General features: G+C 40.1%; 2 protein-coding genes across 3 annotated transcripts in view; both read left to right on the top strand.

The window, feature by feature from the left end:
* Positions 1-1,944, top strand: part of plcd3a (phospholipase C, delta 3a) — a 79,230-nt gene extending 77,286 nt beyond the window's left edge. The window contains exon 15 of the mRNA XM_057861494.1: positions 705-1,944. Within this exon, the coding sequence (XP_057717477.1) occupies positions 705-847 (143 nt within the window). The 3' untranslated portion in view covers positions 848-1,944. The remainder of the gene's footprint in view (positions 1-704) is intronic.
* A 692-nt stretch (positions 1,945-2,636) lies between these two features.
* On the top strand, positions 2,637-23,150 carry LOC130932100 (glycylpeptide N-tetradecanoyltransferase 1). 2 transcript variants are annotated; one of them, XM_057861496.1, is made up of 12 exons: positions 2,637-2,795; positions 4,738-4,840; positions 5,921-6,065; positions 6,131-6,249; positions 14,732-14,823; positions 14,904-15,020; positions 15,092-15,262; positions 15,343-15,451; positions 15,537-15,707; positions 21,339-21,503; positions 21,589-21,726; positions 22,132-23,150. In XM_057861496.1, the coding sequence occupies exons 1-12, from the start codon at positions 2,692-2,694 to the stop codon at positions 22,150-22,152; spliced, it is 1,455 nt and encodes a 484-aa protein (XP_057717479.1). In that variant the 5' UTR covers positions 2,637-2,691; the 3' UTR covers positions 22,153-23,150. The 2 variants fall into 2 exon arrangements, with proteins under 2 accessions (XP_057717479.1, XP_057717478.1); XM_057861495.1 differs by having other exon boundaries at positions 2,638-2,795; positions 4,732-4,840; positions 22,132-23,148.
* The last annotated feature ends 1,044 nt before the right edge of the window (positions 23,151-24,194 follow it).

Raw genomic sequence — 24,194 nt, 5'->3', positions numbered from 1 at the left:
CTGGAGAGACGATGTCTCTCGGCTGGCCTGTGAACGCCTTGGAATCCCGCCGGAGGAGCTGGCTGAAGTGGCTGGGGAGAGGGAAGTCTGGGCTTCCCTGCTAAAGCTGCTGCCCCCGCGACCCGACCCCGGAATAAGCGGAAGATAATGGTTGGATGGATGGATGGACATAGCAAAAGTCCGCTATCTTAATGCTATAAAATGTTACATTTCTTTTCAATGCTCTTAAAAAATTGTTCAGACACATATTCCGACAAAAAAAACGGCTAAACATTCCTATAAACTAAATTATGAATTCATTAAAAAACATGAGCTCAAACAAAAACTTAGCTTGCGTTGGTCTTAACAGGGAGCAGTTGGATTCAGCCATGTGAAATGAGGCAGAGCAGAGGGCATTGTATCCACCCTCATCAATAAAACTAAATGCAAACACTTTCATAACAAACCATTACAACGCCACTTTAATCAAATACTCGAAGCAATAAAATTTAATTTGAATATTTTCTTCTAATCGAATACTCGAGTTAATCGACGAATAATCGTTGCAGCACTATAGTCCACCTTCTGCCATCTAGTGGTAGAAGCTTTTGAATGATCTGTCTTTCACGTTGTGTAGATAGATAGACCAAAAACACAATGTTTGTGGTAAATGTAATACATCACAATACAATGTTGTTTACTAGTAATTAATCATATCCTCTCAGGTTACAGACACGTCCACCTGCTGAAGGCCGACGGGTCCCGACTGGCCCCCGCCACGCTTTTCATCCACGTCAAAGTGTCCCGCAAGGGTGTTCCAATCAAACACGTGTGTGAAAGTATGCCTTCTCCCAAGGGAAAGTCGTAAACATCAAGTGAGATGTGAATGCAGAAGTAGGAAAACCTTTGTACTAAAGGGCCGGACTGGATTTTGAAAAGATGGGCCAGATTATTTGTAGATGATGTTAGGCATTTTTAAAAAATAAATAACTAATTTGTCAATTAGATAAATAACTACAAAAATGACACAAATGAATACATTTATTTTTAATTAGTAAACTTTTTTGCTGGTGGTGGACGGATTAATGCCGACTCCTTTTCACTTTAATTTTGACACAAGCAGCAATTCCTCACTTGGAATCACAGTACGCTGTTTTTGTTCCCCTTAAACATGTATGAATACAACTCACATTAGAGCACTAATGAAGTACTAAGAATGAACAAACAAAATCAGACTTCGTGTACTTTAGCACTTTTATTGTATTTTATAAATGTTTTTACCTCCACAACTTGAATTAAAAAAAAAAGATTAAAAAAGCAGTATTACATTAAAAAACAGATGTTTACGTTTTTCCTAATATGAAATTTATCTCGTATGTGCTAGATTTCACTTAAGCTAAGGAACCGAAACAAATCAATTTACTCATTTTAACTTGGAGATTGGTGCATCTATTTCTTGTCCTTATTTGTTGCCAAAATAGAGCAAATGAAATGGCTGTTTGTTGCATCACTCTCTAAAGTTAAACTTTTCAGTATTATTTTACGTTTTAACAGGTCAGTTTATGCAGTGGTCTATTTATTGTGACTAATATCTATTACAAATGAATGAATCATCTACTAGCATTAATATATATTTACAGATGAACTCAAAGTCATTAATTTGGGGGGATAATTCTTTGTGTTTATCCTTGTTTTGTTGTTGTTTTTGTAACAAAGCACTTTTTTGTGCTAGTTTGTCCTTTCTAATGCAACCCAGTCGTTGCCGTCTGTGAAGTGCCAATAAAGTTTTAACAAATTGATTTCTGTGTGTTTCTAATACCCCAGAGGATAACTTCCTAACTATCTCAATGGATTTCACAGCACTCAAGAATAAGTTCAGATTTTTACGTCACACTATTTTCCCCGGCCTGAAGGCAACAAGAGTATAATGGATTCTTTGTGTTTGTTTGTGACATTAATGAAGTAATAAAATCAAAGACATACAATCAAAACAACTATTCATTTGTATTTTTCAATTTATTTTAGTTTTGCATTTTACTGCTTCAATTACAAAATCAATTACCAAGAATTCAGAATTTTACATCATACATTTTTCTCTCGCTGCTGACTGAAAAACAATTCATTTTTATTGTACTTTTTGCTGAACACAGCGCTAACCACGTACTGGACTTCTAACACATGACAAATTTAATGCATTTTTCACACACACACAAAAAATCGAGTCACGGGTTTCCTTTCAGTGAATTAAGCCAACTGGCTGATCACATGGCCCAAATTCCACACATTGAGTTTTCCTCTCAAATTTTATGTTTCATGGTATTTCCCCAAATCAGGTGATCAGGTGATAGGAGCAATTTGACCCCAATTTAAAAAAAAAAAACAATTCTTGATTGAAATATTATATATTGCAATCATTTAGAAATGTGGGTGTAAGTACCCCGAAATATAAGCAAACACAGGAAAACCAGCCAAACTCCAAACAGGAAGGCCAGGGCTGAGATTAAACTTTAAATCTATAGAAAATAAAATACAATATAATAGTTTCTGAGTGTAATGTTTTTAGCTATGTAACGCAATATTATGAAAAGCTATTTACTGCCACCTAACAGTAATGGGTGGGGGCTGATGATGTCATCCGCGGCGGACCAATCAAAACGAGGGACGTTTAAAGGCCTCGAGGACACGCGCTGTCTTCTCACTTCCTGGTCAAAGATGGCGGATGAGAATGAGACAGCACCGCTGCCGGAGAAAGAAGATATAGAGGACCACGGACACTGCAGCGACTGTGAAAATGAGGAGCACCACTTCGACGATGGGTAGGACCGATCGGCAGGCGTCGTTGCATAGTGAAAAAACAGTATCGGCATAACAAGACAAAGTTGAGGCGAGCGCACGCTGGGCGAGGGAGCTTGTCCGGGGAAAGCTAGTTGACAATGTCCCGCCCACATGCCTTGATGTCATTGGCTGAAGATTGAGTTTGCCTGAGTGTCCTGGAATGTGATTGGTCAGGATAGGTGAAAGTGGGTGGTATTTCGTACAAGTCATTAGCCAGGCATTTTTGGGTTGACGGCTATCCGAAGCCCGCTTTAAAACAAAGCCTTTAAGATTAATATTTACTTATCTTACCTCCCGAAAAATAATAACACTGCCTTCTTTTGACTGCCACTTTTATAAGTGGTCCTGACGTGGGTGTTTAATGGGTCTAATTGACAAAAGGCGGCCGCGGTGTTGGCCGGTTGGCTTATTGCTAATTAGCTCCAAAGGCTAAAGGTAGCGACTGAGGCGATGTCCCGCCTACTTACTTTTACACCATTGGCTGGATACTATGTGTTCATGAATGTGATTAGTCCGGATTGCCAGTAGTGGGCGGGATTCCATGTCAAACCCTGCGACGCTTAGCAAGGCGTTGTAGGCTAGATGAAAACAAAGCTAATAAGCAACACTGATTGAATTTTCTAGACATCCCGCGCCTCCGGAGCAAAAACACAGCTTTAACTTAGTTTGTTCTTTAATATTTCAACCGTGTGACTATATAAAAATATGTTGAATAAACTTATGGAGTTCTCACTGATGCCCCGTTGACGTTCTGCTGATTAGCTGCGCGAGCTGTCAAACCCGCCTTTTGTTTGAGAGGTTAATTTTTCTCCCCCCGAAGGAATTCAATTAAAAGCAAAGACAAAAACAGCGTTGTAGTGTTGCATATTGATAAAGATGGTTAAACAAGACGGCATTGTCAACTTTATCATATAATCTCATTATATTATTATTTTTTGGTATTATTTTGAGTAGTATTTGCAGCAGTTTGTTGTATCTGCGGTTGGTTCTGAAAATCAATGCACGCAATTAAAATTGAGTAAAGTGAATCACCATCTCCTTATGAAGCCTAGTTGTACCCAACCCCCCAAAATATACTCATAATTGTCTTTTATGAATGTTAAAGTATCCTTCATATACTGAAAGTAAAAAGATGTCAAATTTGCAGTATATTTATTGATGTTATAGAGTGGAAAAAACTGAAGCTTTGTTGAGCACAAAGAACACTTGTGGCTAAGTGGAAGCCCATTGAGCAACTCATACAGAATGTTTTGTTTGTTGTCCATTGTCCGGACCCCCGCTCGCACCCCTTTGTATATACATACATGTGCACGGTTGGTCACTCCCTCTCTGCAAATGTCATGTGATGAGCCATCTGTGTGTGCCCTGTCACCCTGGGACAATAATGAGATTATCCTGTGTAAGTACGCGGACACAAGAATAGAGATGAGTGGGTGCGTGGGTGAGCGAGTGGGGCAGTGCGGCTTCAGTGAACAAGGTTACTATGGTGTGAGGGCAGCTTAAAAGTGATTTAAACTGGACCTAAGGTGAAGATGAGTCCAGTGTAGGTCGAGAATGTCGTCTAAAGAGAGGGGTGGGTGTAAGTATAAGATTTGTAAGTGTCAGTTCAGGTCAGATTTACCTGAGGCATGCGTAAATTACGGGATTCAGTCAATTCCTGGCGACCATTTGCAGCAAGCAGAAAATGTATGCGTTTAAGCCCCGAAAAAACTTCAAATTGGAAAATCTGCTAACACCTGCCTGCAAATGTAGATTTCACTGTATTCTGTGTTTAAACAGCTGTAATAAATTATAACTGTCCAACCATTTTCCAAACACCCTCTATAAATGTATAGCGAATACTATGACTGCTCTTCAATCTCAATGTCAAATTGCCTAAGCATCTATTTTACTTGTCTTATTGTGTTTATGTGCAAGGGACAGGGGTCTGGCTGACGATAGTGGTGCCAAGAAGAAGAAGAGGAAGCAAAAGAAGAAGAAAAAGAGCGGAGCACCCACGGAAATGTCAAAAGACCCCCTAGCCAAGGCATGAACATTTCTAGCTTGACATTTACATCTCGTATTTTTAGGATGGTTTACATCTTTTCTATGATAAACTGCTTTTGATATGATAATGAGTCTCAACTTGTCGTTTGGTCTTTAGCTATAAACTATCTTTCATAGTTAAAGCTATTTTGGTTGCTTTTACATTGAAATTTGTGGTACAGCAGGATCACAAAACAGGTAGTCCCCGGGTTACGACAGACCCGAATTACCCGATTTCAACTTTACGACGCCTGCGTCTTGTCTGTTTTTTTTTTTTTTTTTTTTTTTAATGTTGACTTTCGTTTTGTAGTGCATGCTTTTATTTTGGCTCAGGCATGCTTTTATTTTGGCTCAGGAAGCGTAAAACAGGAAGTAAGCGCATTTACTGATGCGCCGGCCCACCCCGCACACACAGCGCAGCCGAGCGACAGGTGACAGCCTGCGTGCACATTTGTTGCTTGTGAAGCATCCAGAGGCGATGGCTGTATATAACCCGAATGTTTGACGAATGTATATAACCCCTTTTGTACTGTTTATCGTGCGTTTTCAATTGTAGTCGAAAACTTGCCCTAAGTATATGTGATTGTTTTTGATGATGTGCGGACGCTAAATGATGCATGCTAATCGTTGGTTATTGCTGCATCAGTAGCTACTTGTAAACGCAAATTTGAATTGCCGTTATTGAAGATGAGACTGATTTCATTTTATTTTAGTTTCTTTCTGCAAGTGTTGATGTCATGAGCAGCGGAATAAAATCAGCAAACCACATGGATGTCTGATATCGTCATTTCGGAGCTTGGCCCACTGTTTAGCTAGGACTTAGCTCCAACGTCTTGGCGAGGATAGTACGATGACGTATAATAAATGTTATTGGATATATTTTTTTTTAAATTTAGATGGTGTTTTGAGGTATTTAAAGTGTTAATTCTGACTTGCGTGCATATCTGGGTTACATCGCCAGCGTAGGAACAGAACTCGTTCGTAAACCAGGGACTAGCTGTATTATGAAGGTGTACTGTCATATTGTGAATTTAAAAAAAAAAAACGAACACTCCCATTCAGTGTGTCCTCTGTCCCACAGGTGAATTCGCTGCCTGCTGACAAGCTGCAGGAGATTCAGAAAGCTATCGAGCTCTTCTCCGTTGGCCAAGGCCCTGCCAAGACCATGGAGGAGGCTAGTCGGAGAAGCTACCAGTTCTGGGATACGCAGCCTGTGCCCAAACTGGGTAATACCTCCACATAAACTAGACTTCAACAACTTAAATGAACCGCTGGTATGTTTCGACTTCAGGCGAGACTGTGACATCGCACGGCTCCATTGAGCCTGACAAGGACCACATTCGTGAGGAGCCCTACAGCCTCCCGCAAGGCTTCTGTTGGGACACCCTGGACCTGGGCAACCCTGCCGTGGTAAGACCAAGGCTGCAAAAGAGTTAGGCATAGGAACAGTTTTATTGATGGGTTGAGTTGAACTCAAGGGAATGACTTGTTGTGAATATAAGTGCAGTAATGATACTTGCATGTCTTCATGGTACAGTGAGTGTAATAAGGACCAAGCCCTGACAGGAATAGAAAAATATCTGGCATCTACAAATAATTACCGTAATTTCCCAAATATAAGGCGCACCCGTGTATAATGCACACCCCAAATTTACTTGTAAAATCTCTAGGGAAAATTGTAGTACCCGTTTATAACACGCACCCTAATTTTAGCACCAATAAATAGAGGAATGCAAGAAAACAGAGCTCGTGTACAGATACAGAAATGTCGTTTTACTGACTGGTGAAACAGCACAAGCACAGCACATTGGTAGTTCAAAACATTACCATAAACTGACAATATTTACGGTAATAATATGATTTGACAACTTCTCCAACTTACCAGCATCTAGGAGAAAACAAAACAGATGTGACTTTTCTTTTAAAGGCTGCTGTATAACTTGCTCGTTTCATCATGATGAATAAATGTTTTTCATGGGTTGATACGGGAAAATGAAAGTGAGAACGTAAATCGGAAATCCGTGAGAGCTCATCGCTGTCAACACGACAGTAACAATAGGAACTACTGTTATTTGGGTTTGAGTTTCCCGAGGGACAGATATAGGTGACGGACACATGAAGTCTGTGTACTTATGTTTGTTATGGTTTTGAGTTGCGGAGCTGCAATAAACGTTGACTCAAATGAGTTCAAGAAACTAAATTCTGTGCTTTATGAAGAGTGAAAAAAGCAGAATTTAACAAAGACGAAATCATTCGGCCAATTAGAGTGAAGTATTACTGAAACAATGGAGACGTCAGGTACCGTAATGGTCGGCAACAGGTCGCCGAATAACGTTTCTTCAACACAACGTGGCCGTGTCAATAAAAAAAAAAAAAATCTGTTTATATGTATATGTAATATAGACCCTACTCACCAACGTCACAGAATGACGTGTCACTGTATCCGGCCGCCATATTGTCCGTCTCTGTTTAGCCCTATTCTCAATGATTTCAATTAGTCGTTCAGTTTATAGAGCAATTCATGGAAGCCCCGGTGCTTTCAGACGCTGTAAACTCATTGGATGCGTTGCATAAAAGGCGCCGCTTGAGTGTTTTCTGGCCACAGAAGTCACTTCTGCTCATTACTGCACAACACATATGACAATCGACTTTCATAAACAGGACGAGTTTGAGGTACGGCGCTCTTAATTTGCCACTCATTGTTCATCACGAAGCCATGAGTTTTCTTAGTCTCCCACGGTTTTAAGGTTTTTTATCCCATCGGCGCTGTAATAGTAGGCGTTAGCTAATCAGTTGTGAATGCCATGTTAGATGAGCAGCGTAACATCGCGAATATGCGTTGTAGTTTACATCCTTAAAATTGGAGACGAAGGAGTTAGTTTCGTTTGGTAATTTCAAGACAAAGACATACAGATGTCATGCATCGGGATTTGGGAAGTTAGCTCACGTGGGGAGGACAGTACATTTGCGTTCAAGTGATGCCAGTAGATGGTATCGGCGCCCTAAATGTAGGTACTCGTCGATACCGATACCACCAATTCGGGCCGGATCGGCGCCCCCTGCCGATACTGGTATCAGTACCGGTGCAACTTTACACAAAATCAGCCTATTCTCACGAAAGTTTGAAAAATTTTAAGAGCAGCACTCTAAGTAACATTACCCTGTGTGATTTCTAAAATGGCGACAATCAATTAAAAAAAAAAGTTGACTGCGATGGCCGACGCTTCAAGGATAGGTGGATATTGGATTATTTCTTCAATAAAACACGCAACAACTGTGTCTGCCTCATTTGCAAAGAGACAGTCGCTGTTTTCAAAGAATTCGATGTGACGCAATCTTACTAAACAAGACACGCTGACATGTACCACAACATTACAGGGAAGATACGCAGCGAGAAATTATAGCAACTTGAAGCTAGTTTATTTTTTCACAGCAGCAGTATTTCGCAAGAGTCCGAGTGTCGAAAGAGAAAGCCACAAAGACGAGACTGTTGAAATTATGAATTTTTAAAAAATAATAAAGCAAATGTGAGACAGAAGGGCTTGCTAAAATTTGTTTAAATATATTGTTCTATGTAAATCAGCCAAGGTAGCCCCCGCATTTTTACCACACCAAATCTGGCCCCCTTTGCAAAAGCTTTGGACACACCTGTTTAACTGATGATCCGTAGACGAGGCCAGCTTCTTTCACTTGGTACCAGCTAAATATTATTCAAAATGTAATGATGGTGGAAGAAATAAGCATCTTGAATTTGAAACTGTGAAACTGTATGTTGTCGGCGATTAGCCTCGCAATGATCTTAATTGTGGTTTTCAGCCCAAAACCCTCTAAATATATATTAAATCCATCTTACCAGATATAAAATGACTACTAAATAATCAGTGGTAATCGTTTGGAGCCCAGTTTTCTCGTCGAATTGCAACAGTCCATCTCGCTCTCCTCTCCGGGTCTCTCGGAATACGGTAGAACTTCAAGTCTCTCCGTCTATCTTCTCTGTTATTGCAACCAACCGCCACACACGCCTTCACCATTTTGATTATTAATGTTAACGAGCAGAAAAACACGCCATAATAGGAGGAATTTACGTCGCGGTAATGCATCAACACGACGAGTAGACGGACAATATGGCGCGGAGGCGTGGTTGTGACGTCATGTGAGTAGGGTCTATATACATATTTCTGTCTCCATCCATGTACCCGTTTATAATGCGCACAAAGTCTCAAAAAACATAAGTGATCAAATGTATACTGTTGTGTGTACATGTCATTGACAAAATATTTGCTACAACGCGCTCAACTTTTGTTCAGAAACAGGTTCTTATATCTGGTTACGACTAAAGTTGCACCGATACCGATACCAGTATCGGCAGGGGGCACCGATCCGGCCCAAATTGGTGGTATCGGTATCGACAAGTACCAACATTTAGGGCGCCGATACCATCTACTAGCATCATTTGAAAGCAAATATACTTTCCTCCCCACGTGAGCTTACTTCCCTAATCATTACCTCTGTGTGTTTTTGTCTCGAAATTACCGCTTTCGACTTCAATATTGCGGATGTACACTACAACGCGTATCCGCGATGTCACGCAGCTCATTCAACATGGTATTCACTAACGATTAGCATGCGTAAGCTAACGCTTGCTGTTGTAGCGCCGATGGGATCAGAAAGGTTAAGACCGTGGGAGACTCAGCAAACTCATGGTTTCATGATGAACAATGAGTGGCAAATTAAGAGCGCTGTACTTCAAACTCGTCCTGTTTATGAAAGTCGATTGTAATATGCTGGTGTCATGCAGTAATGAGCAGAAGTGACTTCTGTGGCCGGAAAACACTCAAGCGGCGCAGCGCGCACACTAGATATCATCAAATAGCAACCTAGATATACTACGTTAGATCCCATGCCATTAGCTGCGTGAGCCCAGAGCGACGCGTAGTCCATAGACAACATTGATTAAATAGAAACCGCCATGACTGAATGGAAGTCAAGCAGGCCAAATCAACCCATACCAGTGACTGTAGATAATGCTGCAATTACTGTTTTGCAATTACAGTACATGTTACTGATGGACTCGGACCACAAATAGGATGTTTAAATATAGCTGCTAAGAGAGATGCAGCAATCAACAGTGTGACCCACTTTACAAACAGTAAAAATTGTTCTCAGCACTTATATACAAATTTTTTCTTCAGATCAGTAAGAAGTAAGCACATAATATATTATGCACTAAAATGCTTGTTTATATGACGGCACTGTTATTTTTGCTTGTTAGCAATAAATAAATAAATAAATAAATAATAATGATAACAGTTGTATTTTCTGTTTCAGAGCATTAAATGTATTGAATTGTATCGAAAATCATACCGAACCGTGACTTAACTGTAACGTTGCATCCGTTATACGCACACACACACACACACACACACACACACACACACACACACACACACACACACACACACATAATATATATATATTATATATATATATATATATATATATTTTTTTTTTTTTTTCCAAACAGAGTGGTATCGGAATGGTATCGGTATCGGCCGATACTGCACAGCCAGGTATCTGTATCGGTATCGGGCCCAAAAAATGGTATCGGTGCAACACTAGTTACGACATGGCTTTCTTTTCATTCATTTGCGCACAGTCACAGTGCGGACTGCGCTACGTCTCCAGAGTTGTGAGTACATTGTTTCACTATAGCGAAACAAAATGAGAGGAGTCGTTGGCTAAAGGCTGGGTTTATCCTGCCCATTGGACGCCTGGCATCTCTGGGGGTCTATGGGCAGTGGGCCGTGCTCGGCTGGCCCAGACGCTCTGGTTCTATGCATGATGATTGTGTGAAGCTGAATCTCTTTTTGCTTGACAGCGAAATGAGCGTGATGTAAACATCCGCAAGGTTTTCATTCTGTTGTTCTGAGTTGAACCGGACACTTTCCTAATCATCCTCGGAACATTTTCTTTTTTTAAAAACAACGAGCAAAAAATCAAGCTTCTATTACTGGTGGGTTTTTTTTCTTTTGTACCTGGTTGTGTTTGAAGACTGACTTCTGTCACTTTGCAGTTTCTCTCTACTGAGTAGCAGGTCCCGCTGAGCCCATGGGTGGAGATTGAGATGTTGCGGGGGGCAGTGTCCCCCCGTTGACCGAAAACTGTCATTGCATGTAATTGACTTTCCTATACATGAATTTAAAGGGGAAGTTCAGAATTTTTGGCATAAGGCTTAATCTTCAAGTTAGCACGGAGGGTTTAATTAGTCGGTGGGGTTGGTTTCGACAAAATTCGTGCAGTTTGTTAGTTATTTGTTAAGTTTCAGGGCTCCGGAGTGGCTAAACTAGCTTGAGTCAATGGTGCCTGCTTATAGCATACCAATAAAAAACAAAATGCGCAAATGAGAATGACCGATGCTATCAATAGTGTTGGGTATGTTTTCAGGATAGTTAATCAAACCTGCCATTGCATGTCAATAATCGTAGTATGAAAAGCAACATTTGTAAGTCAGCAGCTCAGCAGGGAACAGGCTGTCTAGGGAAGCAGGGGGGAGTGATATCACATTGTTTTTTTTTTTTCACCAGCTTTTTTTGTGGGAACGAAAGGGACTCCCCAGCAGACTGAGCACGAGCGGCTGAAGCATTCCTCTCTATTGTGCTGTATTGTGTATGCATCTAAAAAAATAGTCCTCCAGAATTAAAATGGATTACGGCTGTTTGGTGTGACGTTGTTCTGGCTGCAGAGATATTTCGAACTATTATCTGCATCTTGAATTTGACTGTTAGATCTGTTAACATCATTTTTTATTGGCATGCTAAGCAGGCACCATTGACTTGTGCTAGCTAGCCACTCCGAAGCCCTGAAACTAACAAATAACTGACAAACCGCACGGAATTTGTTGAAATTAACTCCACCGACTAATTGAACCCCTGCTAACCCAAAGTTAAAGCCTAATGTCAAAAATTCTGAATTTCCCCTTAAAATTAAATACCTAGCCGTTAAAATGTTTTCTATAAAAGTAGTAAAGCAATAAAACAACAAAAACGAATGAAATGAACAGGAATCCTAGAAAGTATTCATGCATTTTCAATGCCGCTTATCTACACGAGGGTCGTAGAGGTGCTGAAGACTTTCTACGGGCCTTAGGCTGGGGACACACTGAATTGGTTGCCAGTCAATCGCATTGCACAATGAGACAAACAACCATTCACGCACACCCTCATACCTACGGACAATTTGGAGAGTTCAATAAGCCTACTACACGTTTTTGGGTTAAATATTTCAGAATTGGTCAAAATTATTTTTCCAACAGATCATGTGTCTAGCACCTTAGAGACGATCCTTTGCTTTGCTTAGCCAAAACTACACCTGGGGAGGCAAGATAGTTATTTAGAATATGCTTAAATTGAGGATTTCAAGTTTTCAACAACTGAGCTTGAACCAAGGATTGAACACAAACAGTGTCAAGATGTATATACTAGTACAGTGGGGCAAATAAGTATTTAGTCAACCACTAATTGTGCAAGTTCTCCCACTTGAAAATATTAGAGAGGCCTGTAATTGTCCACATGGGTAAACCTCAACTATGAGAGACAGAATGTGGAAAAAAAAAAAAAATCACATTGTTTGATTTTTAAAGAATTTATTTGCAAATCATGGTGGAAAATACGTGTTTGGTCAATACCAAAAGTTCATCTCAATACTTTGTTATGTACCCTTTGTTGGCAATAACGGAGGCCAAACGTTTTCTGTAACTCTTCACAAGCTTTTCACACACTGTTGCTGGTATTTTGGCCCATTCCTCCATGCAGATCTCCTCTAGAGCAGTGATGTTTTGAGGCTGCCGTTGGGCAACACAGACTTTCAACTCCCTCCACAGATTTTCTATTGAGTTCAGATCTGGAGACTGGCTCAGCCACTCCAGGACCTTAAAATGTTTCTTACGAAGCCGCTCCTTTGTTGTCCTGGCTGTGTGTTTGGGATCATTGTCATGCTGAAAGACCCAGTCACGTCTCCAATGCCCTTGCTGATTGGAAGGAGATTTTCACTCAAAATCTCTCGATACATGGCCCCATTCATTCTTTCCTTTACACAGATCAGTCGTCCTGGTCCCTTTCTTTCTCCTCCAAACATGGGAACCTGTGTTTCTACAAAAAAGTTCTATTTTGGTTTCATCTGACCATAACACATTCTCCCAGTCCTCTTCTGGATCATCCAAATGCTCTCTAGCGAACCGCAGACAGGCCTGGACGTGTACTTTCTTCAGCAGGGGGACACGTCTGGCAGTGCAGGATTTGAGTCCCTGGCGGCGCATTGTGTTACTGATAGTAGCCTTTGTTAGTGTTGTCCCAGCTCTCTGTAGGTCTTTCACTTGGTCCCCCCGTGTAGATCTGAGATTTTTGCTCACCGTTCTTGTTATCATTTTGACGCCACGGGATGAGGAGGGAGTTGAAAGTCCGTGTTTCCCAACAACAGCCCCAAAACCTCACTACTCTAGAGGAGATCTGCATGGAGGGCCAAAATACCAGCAACAGTGTGTGAAAAGCTTGTGAAGAGTTACAGAAAACGTTTGGCCTCCGTTATTGCCAACATAACATAACAAAGTATTAAGATGAATTTTTGGTATTGACCAAATACTTATTTTCCACCATGATTTGCAAATACATTCTTTAAAAATCAAACACTGTGATTTTCTGGGTTTTTTTTCCCCACATTGTCTGTCATTGTTGAGGTTTACCCATGTTGACAATTACAGGCCTCTCTAATATTTTCAAGTTGGAGAATGTGCACAATTAGTGGTTGACTAAATACTTATTTGCCCCACTGTATGTGTTTGTGTACATATATAAATACTTATATATATTTACACATATTGTAAGTTATTTTATTGCTGACACTGCATTTCGGGGTCATCAACATGTTATGCGCCCTCCAAATAATAGTCAAACTCCGTCTATGGCTAAGCTCCTCCAAAGTCTCAAAGCAGTGAGCACTCACAGGTGGACAGTCTTTAAGCTTTCCCTTCTTGAAAAACCAGCATCCGCAACTACATTTCACATAATCACCGCAAGATGGTGGCAACATACAGCTAGGATAGGTATGATACTAGGTGTGACAATATATCGAAATGGTGATATATCGTGATACTTTGTATCCCAAAAGGTTATCGATATGCTCCTGCCAAGAATCGAAATATCGTTTTAAAAAGGTGTCAATGTCTAAAACAATAAATAAATAAAAATGAACCAACAAGTTTCTATCAAAATCTTCCACCATAATAGTGTCTCAATTAACTCCAAGGCTGCATTGATAGTGCTTGACGCCCAATCCATTTAGACTGGGAACGTTCGTTCATTCAGAACCAGAGCGTTCAGTCATTCTGTCCGATTTTCAGGGCATTTACAAGTCCTTTCCTGTTAAGTTTGAGTCACTGCCTATTCATTTGGGTGATTCCCAGGTCACTTTCTGTTCTGTAACTCAAACAGGAAGTGACCCATGAAATACCCCAAAATCAACAGGAAGTAACTGAAAATCAACAGGTAAATGGCCCAAAATTACCTCATCGAAGTGGGAGGGATGGCAGCGAATGAACGTTAGTTAACGTTCGGTACTGAACCCCAACAGAAACATGGCAAATAAACCATCATCCAATTAGTCTCATCAGGAGTAATGTTGACATACTAGCAAAAATGCTAATTGCTTAAAATGCTAGTCCACACCAACATTTGCAAATGCCATAGCACCTCGCAGCAGGGGTTCACAGTACAAGTTTATGGGTATTGCAGCATGCTGGGATGTTTTAAACAGCATTTTATTGTACAAAAACATTTTGCAAAAAAAAAAGTAATAAAAATCTGTTATTCCATAGTTTTGTTTTTCTCTCCAAATCTAGCTCAAAGAGCTCTACACTCTGCTCAATGAGAACTATGTGGAAGATGATGACAACATGTTTCGGTTTGACTACTCCCCCGATTTCCTGCTCTGGTAAGGATTGTGGTGTCTTTTACCGCTCCTTCAGTTTCAATGAGTAATGAATTACAAGCAATTGTATGTCCTGTGTCCAGGGCCCTGCGGCCCCCAGGTTGGTTACCTCAGTGGCACTGCGGCGTGAGAGTGAACTCCAACCAGAAGCTGGTGGGCTTTATCAGCGCCATTCCCGCTACGATCCGCATCTATGACATGTATGCAGATGTTTGATAGCCTTTTAATACAAAGAGCCAAAGGAGTTTCAAATGTGTTGTTTTTATTTCAGTGAGAAGAAAATGGTGGAGATCAACTTTTTGTGTGTCCACAAGAAGCTCCGAGCCAAGCGAGTGGCCCCGGTTCTGATCAGGGAGATCACCAGACGCGTCAATCTTCAAGGAATCTTCCAGGCGGTGTACACGGCCGGAGTGGTCCTGCCTAAACCCGTTGGCACGTGCAGGTGGGGGTCCATAAATTTGGTGGATAGTGTTTCCGATCAGTAAGGCAGGTGTGCTCATACTCAGTCTCGTTGCTGTGCAGGTACTGGCATCGCTCATTGAACTCGCGCAAACTGATCGAGGTGAAGTTCTCCCACCTGAGCAGGAACATGACGATGCAGCGCACTATGAAGCTGTTCCGTTTGCCAGAGGTCTATATGGACACAAGCTCACAGATTCACAGTCCTCATTATTAGGGACAAACCTAACATGTACCTCCCTTTTTTCCTAACGCAGGCACCAAAGACGTCAGGTCTGCGGCCGATGACCAAGAAGGATGTGCCGGCCGTATGCCGCCTCCTGCGGGATTACCTAAGTCAGTTCAACCTGGTGCCCGCCATGAACCAGGAGGAAGTTTCCCACTGGCTGCTGCCCCGTGACAATATCATTGACACATACCTGGTGGAGGTAGGCCTGGGTGTTAAATCGATTTTATGATTTAATTTTTTATTTTTTTATTTTTAATCTTTTTGATCTTTGTTTACTTATTACTTTTTAATTGGGGGCTGACAGCACAAATAGGGTGAAAGAAAAAGATAATTAAGACAGAGGTTTTATACTTTGTTACTTTTGTTCTCTTTATTTTTTTAAAAAACCTTTAGAGGGCAAGTGACTTTTTGGTCACTAAGTAAACGGCATCAAAATGGAGTGATGTCGTCATTGGCAGCCAATGAGTGAAAATATTGCACTATAAAGTAGGGCTGGGCGATATGGCCTTAAACATGTATCACGATAAATTGAGCAGATTTATCTCGATAACGATAAATGACGATAAATTCGCCCAAGCGTACTGTTATATAATTTGAAAATCTGAATCAATGCATGAAATACAGATTAACTGTTTCTTGATTTATTTACCAGCATTCAATTTCATATACTGTATTTAACAATTGTACATGCAGTCTAAACATTAAGTTTATAAAAATGTAATGTAAGCAATAAGAATTCAAGTATGAACATTTATAACAGCGTGTATGACTTGAACAATGTACATGATCAAAATCAATATGCCTGTGCAAACATGTCATTGTAACACAAATGACTTGCAGCTTGAACAGTACACTTCAAAAAGACAACTTGTTAATGGCTGCTGTGACATAATTATTAAATACAAGTGTTTACATTATGGTTTCAGGGTCCCCCCCAGTGCATTTTTTAATAAATGCACGCACAAATGAAACCCCAAACAAACAGAGAGAGACACACACACATTAAAGCTATATTGATCTTCTTCAAATGAAACGCTTAAGATTTTATGATAGCAATAATGACACAGAAATAAGCACATACAGAAAAATAGCTGGGGCCATTTCTCGGTCATTATAAGTTTCGCCGTTGGATTGTACTTTAAGCTGAATGCTTTACCATCACAAAAGCTATCAGAGGAATCACACACAGACAGATACAAAATAATGCCACATAGTAATTGCTAGATGCAGTCCGTGCCCAATCCACTCATTAAGTTCAGCCGTTTCGACAAGTTAGAGCCGCTATCCGACTACATCACGTTCATTTGTAGCGTTAGCCGCTAGCTAGCGTTAGCCTGGCTACCAGTAGAAAGCACTGAAAGCACCATCTCCGGAAATTGTGAGAACAGCAGGGAGGACAGCGGGTGAAAGCCCGTCTGGATGCCACCAAGAGTCTACTAAATGTCGGTTAAAAGTTTGGTGAACCTCCCTTAAGCCACACTCCATCACGTTTTGCTTGTAGCGTTAGCTGCTAGCGTTAGCTTACTGGGCTTTTGTTTGATTGGCTCCTTGATGATCACGTGACTCCCTACGTAAGCCCATTGACGGTTTCTTAAAGGGGAATGAACATAGACGGACAACACAGAATCAAAGCGGGATGAAAAGACTATATTTTCTTGTTTTATTAATTTACCGAATTTACCGACATGGTCAAAATTACGTCGGTCATCGTTAAGAATTTCGGTGACGGTAAATTTTCGGTTTACCGCCCTGCTCTACTATAAAGTAGGCATGTGCCGGTATGAGATTTTGACAATATGATAACTAAGGGAGTTCCAAAAAATCGATTATTACATGCATCGCGATTCGACATGTGACAATTCAATTACGATTCATAAAGGTTAAAAAACGAGAATTTTCCCTCATAACTTTGACAGCCACTCGTAGCGGAACAAAGTTCAAGAAACGTCTGCCGCCTGGACACCTTCAATGGACGCATGCACAAATGGATGCTGCCAGTTACTGAGCAAGAGATTTACTCCTTTTCAAAAGACTGGAAAATAAATTTGTGTATGAGACAGGCAGGTATGAGACAGGCGGTCACGTGTCTGTGCCCAAGTTATTTTTTAGAGCGAGAGGGGAAGAGAGATAGTTAGTTGCTGCTTGTCTTTCAGTTGTGCAGCAGTAGTTTCAAGTCATGTCAATTGAAAAATATCCTGAGTGTGTTGCTAAGACCCATGTGCGTCTATAAGAGGTGAGTACACGAACCCTCTTGTACTGTTTTGCCTTTATTGTTGTTGTTTTTGGGATGTTAATAGTTAGCGCCGAGTAATTCGCTAACGTGTATTTGATATGCAGAACGTGTAAAACCATGATTAAGTACAGCGGTAACACCACAAACATGCGAAATAGTACAAAAATCTGTGAAAACAAAGTATATTGCTTAAAAGAAGTCTTATTTCTAAAGACACTTTGTTTCCAGAAAATGTAGAATTCATTCCACCGGTGTAAATTTTATTGTATTGTTGAAAAAATAAGTACTGCTGCTTGAAAAAGCTAATTTTTTTTCACCTTCTTGTTAAAAAAAAAAAAAAGCAGTTTGAGGGCAGCTTTTTGTTGTATGTGCAAGTTTCCATTGTTCATGTTGAATCATTTGGATATTTTAAAAATGTAAAAATAAATTTAAAATAAATTAATTAAAATAAATTTGTGCGGCTACTTTATTAATTAGTAATGTACGATGCATCGATAATCGTGATCATCGTCAATAACATGATCATCATTCAATAATCGAATCGTAGCACCCTGAATCGTAATCGAATCGAATTGTGGGGTACCTTAGTTGGCACACCCCTAATGATAACCCTAAGCACAAATATCTGGGTGCCACGGTATTGCAATTACAGTTCTAAAAGATGTTATTTTGTGATGTCTGAGTTGAAAAAAAAAATTAAACTATTTTTTTTTTTTCCCATTTACCAGAATTTTTATTTTTCAAAACAAATTGGAACATTAGTGTGTTATAAATTAAAACAAACGAAATATTCAAAATAAAATTAAAACAAATGCAATTCTTTAGGTGAGCCCACAGCCACAGCTCAACATTGTTGTCATCAAAACAAAAATAATTATATTCCATAAAAAGCGCTTATGTATTACTCGGATCATGTTTACATTATACACACACATACTCTCTCTTAACACAGCCACCAGAATGTAAAAAAAAAGCCACAGGCTGTATTATGAAAATGTCATTTTGAACAGATGTTTACAATGACAGAAGGAGAGGAAACTAGTTAGCAGTCTTGGCATTAGGAGTGGGAACCTCAGGGAACCTCACGATACGATACGATTCGCGATACAAGGCTCACGATAACGATTCTATCACGATACAGCGATTATCGATATATTGGTCAGAAATTGGATACATGACATTCTACGATACAACTGTTGAAACGATTAAAAAAAAAAAAAAATTAGATAAAATACTGTTTAAGTCATTTATTAAACAGTGACACCTTTTCTGTGCAACATTGCTGTAAAATATAAATCTACTGCAAATTGTGCCCCTGCACATATAGAGGAAACAAACCACGACCACTGATATCACTTTGAGAGATCATGATGAAGGGCACCCTTAATTTCTTTAGTTTTAAATCTTTAAAAAATAAATAAATAAATAAAAAGTGCCGTAGGTGTCAGCAGTTGAGCTTGGAGTGGGGCAATGATAAAATTGGTGGGTCTTTTCTTTGTATATGACCTTTGTTGCTTGGTTTGAGCACTTCCGCCATCTGCTTCAGCATTTAAGATGTCAGACTTGCTCAGTCACAGTCTTCCTCACCTTAAAAACAACAAAATAAAACAAAAAATATTAGCTACTTCATAGTGTTTGAGTTGAAATCCTGATTTTTTTGTGTGTTGGAAGTATTGAATTTTAAAAAATATGAATTGAATGTATAGAAATTAAAAATTCAATAAATACCTATTTTTAATATGTAGGCTACATTAATTATCATGCACATCACTTTATATATCTTGGAACCTATTCAAACCATTTTTATAGCTTATTGTATCAAAATGACAGTAATAACAGTTTGTGTAGTAAACTAGATGGAAAGTGGTTCTGAAATAATATCAAATAAATCGGTAAATTCATGTGGGCTTGTTCGATATTCATTTTCATCCAGTTTAGGGTCCTGGTTTATTTTATATCATTCAACATCAAATGTCATCAAAATAATACATGTAAATTAAAAAGTCAATTACATTGCAAAACGTTCTTACCTCAAGTGATGAAAGCGAAGCTCACAAACTACGGTGTCCACTACGTCACCAGCTCCCAGTGAAACTTTTTTTTCTTAGACAATTCTTGCATACAGCAAAGTCCTTGTTCACCTTACTTCCTTTCTTGTTGGTGTAAAATCTAAAATGTGTCCCCATGTGTGATTTGTAGCAATATTTTTCTCATTTTTTCCTCCACCGTTCTCACGGAGCTTTTTTATTTTTTCAACCCACTTGGAGCTACCTCTCCTTCTCTAGACAACTTGTGCGCACTTTACCCTCACCGCCACTTTTGAGCGCCCCTAGTGGACCGCCAAGGAATTGCTCAACAAACATTGAGCAGTTTACAGCATCCATACTCCATTGTATGGCCAATATGTTAAATAAAAGTATCGATACTTGGCGGGAGCATATCGATAACCCATCGGGTTGCAAAATATCGCGATATATCGCTGTATCGATATATTGTCACACTCTTACTTGGCATGCTAAATAGCCACGTTATCTGCCCCATTAACAAGCTTATGTTATAATATTTGTTTTACCCATGCTAGACACACTAAACACGCTGGAGTTAACTCTCGTAGCTGGTGGGAAACATTCCTGACAGCGTTTACTAAGCTTTAATTTTGTATAATGCTACGGGTGGTGTTCAGCCAAATGCGAAATCATATTGGAGGTTGCCTGGTACACCAGACTCACCGCTGTTCCAGCTATTGAGTCTGGCCACCATTCACGCGGATACAATTTCCAGGGCGGAGCAAGCCACAGCAAACAGACAGCGGAGTGGACCAATCAGCGACGGGCAGACGTGACATTAGTAAAATGACGAGGGACTTGCGCGTGGAAGTAAACATACGAAGAGAGCGGAGTTTATTCAACATGGCTAGCGCGAGACAGAGTGTTGTCAATGACTCGTGTCGATGTGTTTTTGGTAATTTAAAACTGATGTTACCGTGGATTGGAACATATTCTCTGCTCTCCCGTTCACCATCTGTGTTGTTGTGGAGACGACTTTCGACGCGCAAGAGTGACGTTGCTCGTTAAGAACACGTCACGCAAATAAACGCATCTGATTTGTCGATTGATTTTGTACCTGCTCGAGAGGCAGTTAATGGGCTGGTTCCCAGACTATACTCTCAGTGTTTGAAAAATACAGGGAGAACAGTCTGGCAGAGCCAGGCAATATTGGAGGCATTGCCTCCTCTGGCAGTCACCCTCTCCAAACATGTTTTACATGTCAGTAAAACAAGGCAGTCTGTATCTTTTCTGTGCCCGAAGTATTCCCATATCAGCGACTTCTTTCTTTTCTTCCATTGGGGGAAAAAAGTTTAGGCGTTTCATCTCCTCCAGGCATCGTGTAGCACAGCTGACTCACTAAAAACAACCAGAGGGGTTAAAATGGCTAATACCGTAGGAACGGTATTACGGAAAATTGTGGTTCCACAGTCTACCTTAAAACTGGTAACTCTACTATAAGGGTTTAAATCTGTTTGAGCATGAAGTGCATAAACTGTGACCGTGACATTGACTAATTATCGACATGTGTATTTGATCCCTTTACTGGCAGAACGAGGGCAAAGTGACGGACTTCCTGAGTTTCTACACTCTGCCGTCCACAATCATGAATCACCCGGTGCACCGCACCCTCAAAGCCGCTTACTCCTTCTACAACGTTCACACCACCACCCCGTTGCTGGACCTCATGTCCGACGCCCTCATCCTGGCCAAATCGGTGTGTAATAGGACGCAAATATTAGTAGCCTTTTCTGTCCCAGGAAGCTGGACTATTTTTTTTTTTTTTTTTTTCTGTCATGCAGAAAGGATTTGATGTCTTCAATGCACTGGACCTCATGGAAAACAAGACTTTCCTGGAAAAGCTCAAGTTCGGCATCGGCGATGGCAATCTACAGTATTACCTTTACAATTGGAAGTGCCCCAGTATGGGCTCGGAAAAGGTGCATACACTGTCTTTTAAGGGCAAATTTCACTATTTTGTAATGTATTATAAATATCTGTTGATTCAACATCAGATAAGGGTGAAAGCCATTTATAGATTTTAACATTTGTAATACAATGCGTGTAAACTGAATGCACATTTTGGAAAAAAAACTGAATGGGCTACTGTGGGGAAGAAAAAAAAAATTCCATCCCCCAAATCGATTCCTCATCCTCTGCCCCAAAGTGAAGCTGCATGGCAAACCTCCTCGTCCAAAATGGTGGTTTCATTTTGCAGTCAATAATGTGGTCCATAAAATAGTGGCATTTACCCAATTATTGGTCCATTTTTAGTATTCAGTCATCATCTGTAGCACTTATCCTCACAATAATTTCCCCAAATGGTGTCTTTTGTATCCACCCAGGTTGGCCTGGTCCTGCAGTGACAACCTTCTACTACCGACCCTGATGGCGTTAAATGTCGCAACAAGACCACCGCGACCGCACCATAGCACCCGCCACCTGACTGATGGGCTTGAAGACTCTTTCAAGAGGAAACCTACTGCCCATTTTTAGTTTTTTTTGGGGTTTATTTTGAACATTTTTTGTGCTGCACTATAGCTGCCAGGCAAGGGGGGAGCCTGCACCCCCTTTCACGCAAACCTTAAAGCTATTGCAGTTACATCAAAGCCAATATTTGACATTGGAGGTTGATTGTACCAATACACGAACACACAAACGAGCAGTCTACGTGGGTGAGTGCATCCCACCAACAATTTCAAAAACGGTGAATTGAGAAATGCTAATCTGTGCCCTGAACAAGCGCACACTACTGTTTTATGTTTGGAGTGCTTTATTTTTTTTGCAAGTAAAGTATGACTTGAAATTTTAGAGGTCAATTTAAAAGTAAGTTTTAAAAGGAACTGCTCAACTTGATGTGGTAATAACCCAACATAAGGTAATAGCAAGGGCTTATTCCCCCTCATTCCTGCTTGATCATCTTATTTCCTTAACTAGGTGTCATTCTAGAAGAGAACCAACTGATTCAACAGTGTAGGAGGTACAAAAATTGGTTTCCCTGATACGCTGTGCTGTGATTGTGTGCACCAGACTTTGATACCTTTATCAATAAATCTGCTGTTCAAGCTCACTAACACAAGGTCTTATTTGCTGAAGCGTGGCGTTTTCCCCACTAGCTGGTAAGCAAATGCGCAATTTCACAAGACTAAATAGCTTGGAAATGCATAAATAGCGCTGTACCGCATTTCAAATGGCAGTGCTGAAAGAGTGACAATGGCAAGGGGTAACTTTAAAAAAAAAAAAAAAAAAGTGGGGTTTTTGCAATCATGTAAAGAAAATGAACATGCATGTGAAAAGTGCAGGTGACATTTTTGGAGCAAGAAATAAAACGTACTGAATATGTGCTTGTTTTTTTTGTTTTGTTTTTTGTCTTAATGTCAGAATCACAGTACATGCTTTTGAGGGATTGTTTTCCAACCTCATTCAGAATTGAGGTACAGATGGCATGAAAATTTGCATGAGAAGAGTTCTGCAAGGAAGTGTAGTAGCTCCCATAACTTTCAGAAGATTTGGTTGAAATATAGTACGTCTCAAGATATTTTGTCATATTGTGGCTGAATGGTGTCTGGACTACAACATAATCCTTGTTTTCAATGAGTTCAGGAAAATAGGTAATATAGTCTTCCCATATGTTGTGTGGATATAACCCTCCCATAATTAAGTGAATTTTCATTATGTGCGGACTTAAATTGACCGCTTTTCACTTGCTGAATGTGCCGTTACCGTTTTCCCCCTCTTCAAACGTACATTTGATTGGCTGATGACTTGCTTTTATTTAAACTGTAATAATTTATTTTCTACACTATTTGTGTAAAAATGTTATTTGCAGCTTATGCAGACATTTTTTCCAGATAATCATACATTAATCCATAGACTTTATAATTTATTGACATGACACATTTGCCATTCACTGCGTCACGCCTTCCCGAAGGGGGCCGTAGCGCACACTGCTTCATTTATTAGCTGTCGGTCACATGCAGCGATGTAATGTTGAAAAAGTACGAAAGCTGTACTGTATAAAAGCAGGAAGGATTGTCTCAGGAGTGATTCATTCGTGGATTCAAGGTAATATATTTTTCGTACCATGCATACATTTTGAAACGTTGTGAAAAAGTCAATGGGAGAAATTAGCCGCTCCGGCATTGGCGTTATACTTAGCAATATTTATGTAAAATAACTGCGAACTGCCCATTTTTTTGCTTTTACCAAGAATTGAAACCGTTTTACATCCATATCTACAAAGAATTCAGAGATTTAAGAATTTTCAGGGGAAAAAGCTCTTTGTTGTACAAAGGGGGCCGCCACAGTGACTTAACTAGCAGCACATTGGTAAGTGGCCAGCATTATTCACTTTATAAAAAAAGGTGAATCAAAACACCTATCTTTCTAAAACGAACATGTTTTTCAG

The sequence above is a fragment of the Corythoichthys intestinalis genome, chromosome 16, assembly GCF_030265065.1.
Source record: "Corythoichthys intestinalis isolate RoL2023-P3 chromosome 16, ASM3026506v1, whole genome shotgun sequence".
Taxonomy (NCBI): domain Eukaryota; kingdom Metazoa; phylum Chordata; class Actinopteri; order Syngnathiformes; family Syngnathidae; genus Corythoichthys; species Corythoichthys intestinalis.
The sequence above is the reverse complement of the archived record's forward strand: the minus strand, read 5'-3'. Positions and strand labels throughout refer to the sequence as shown.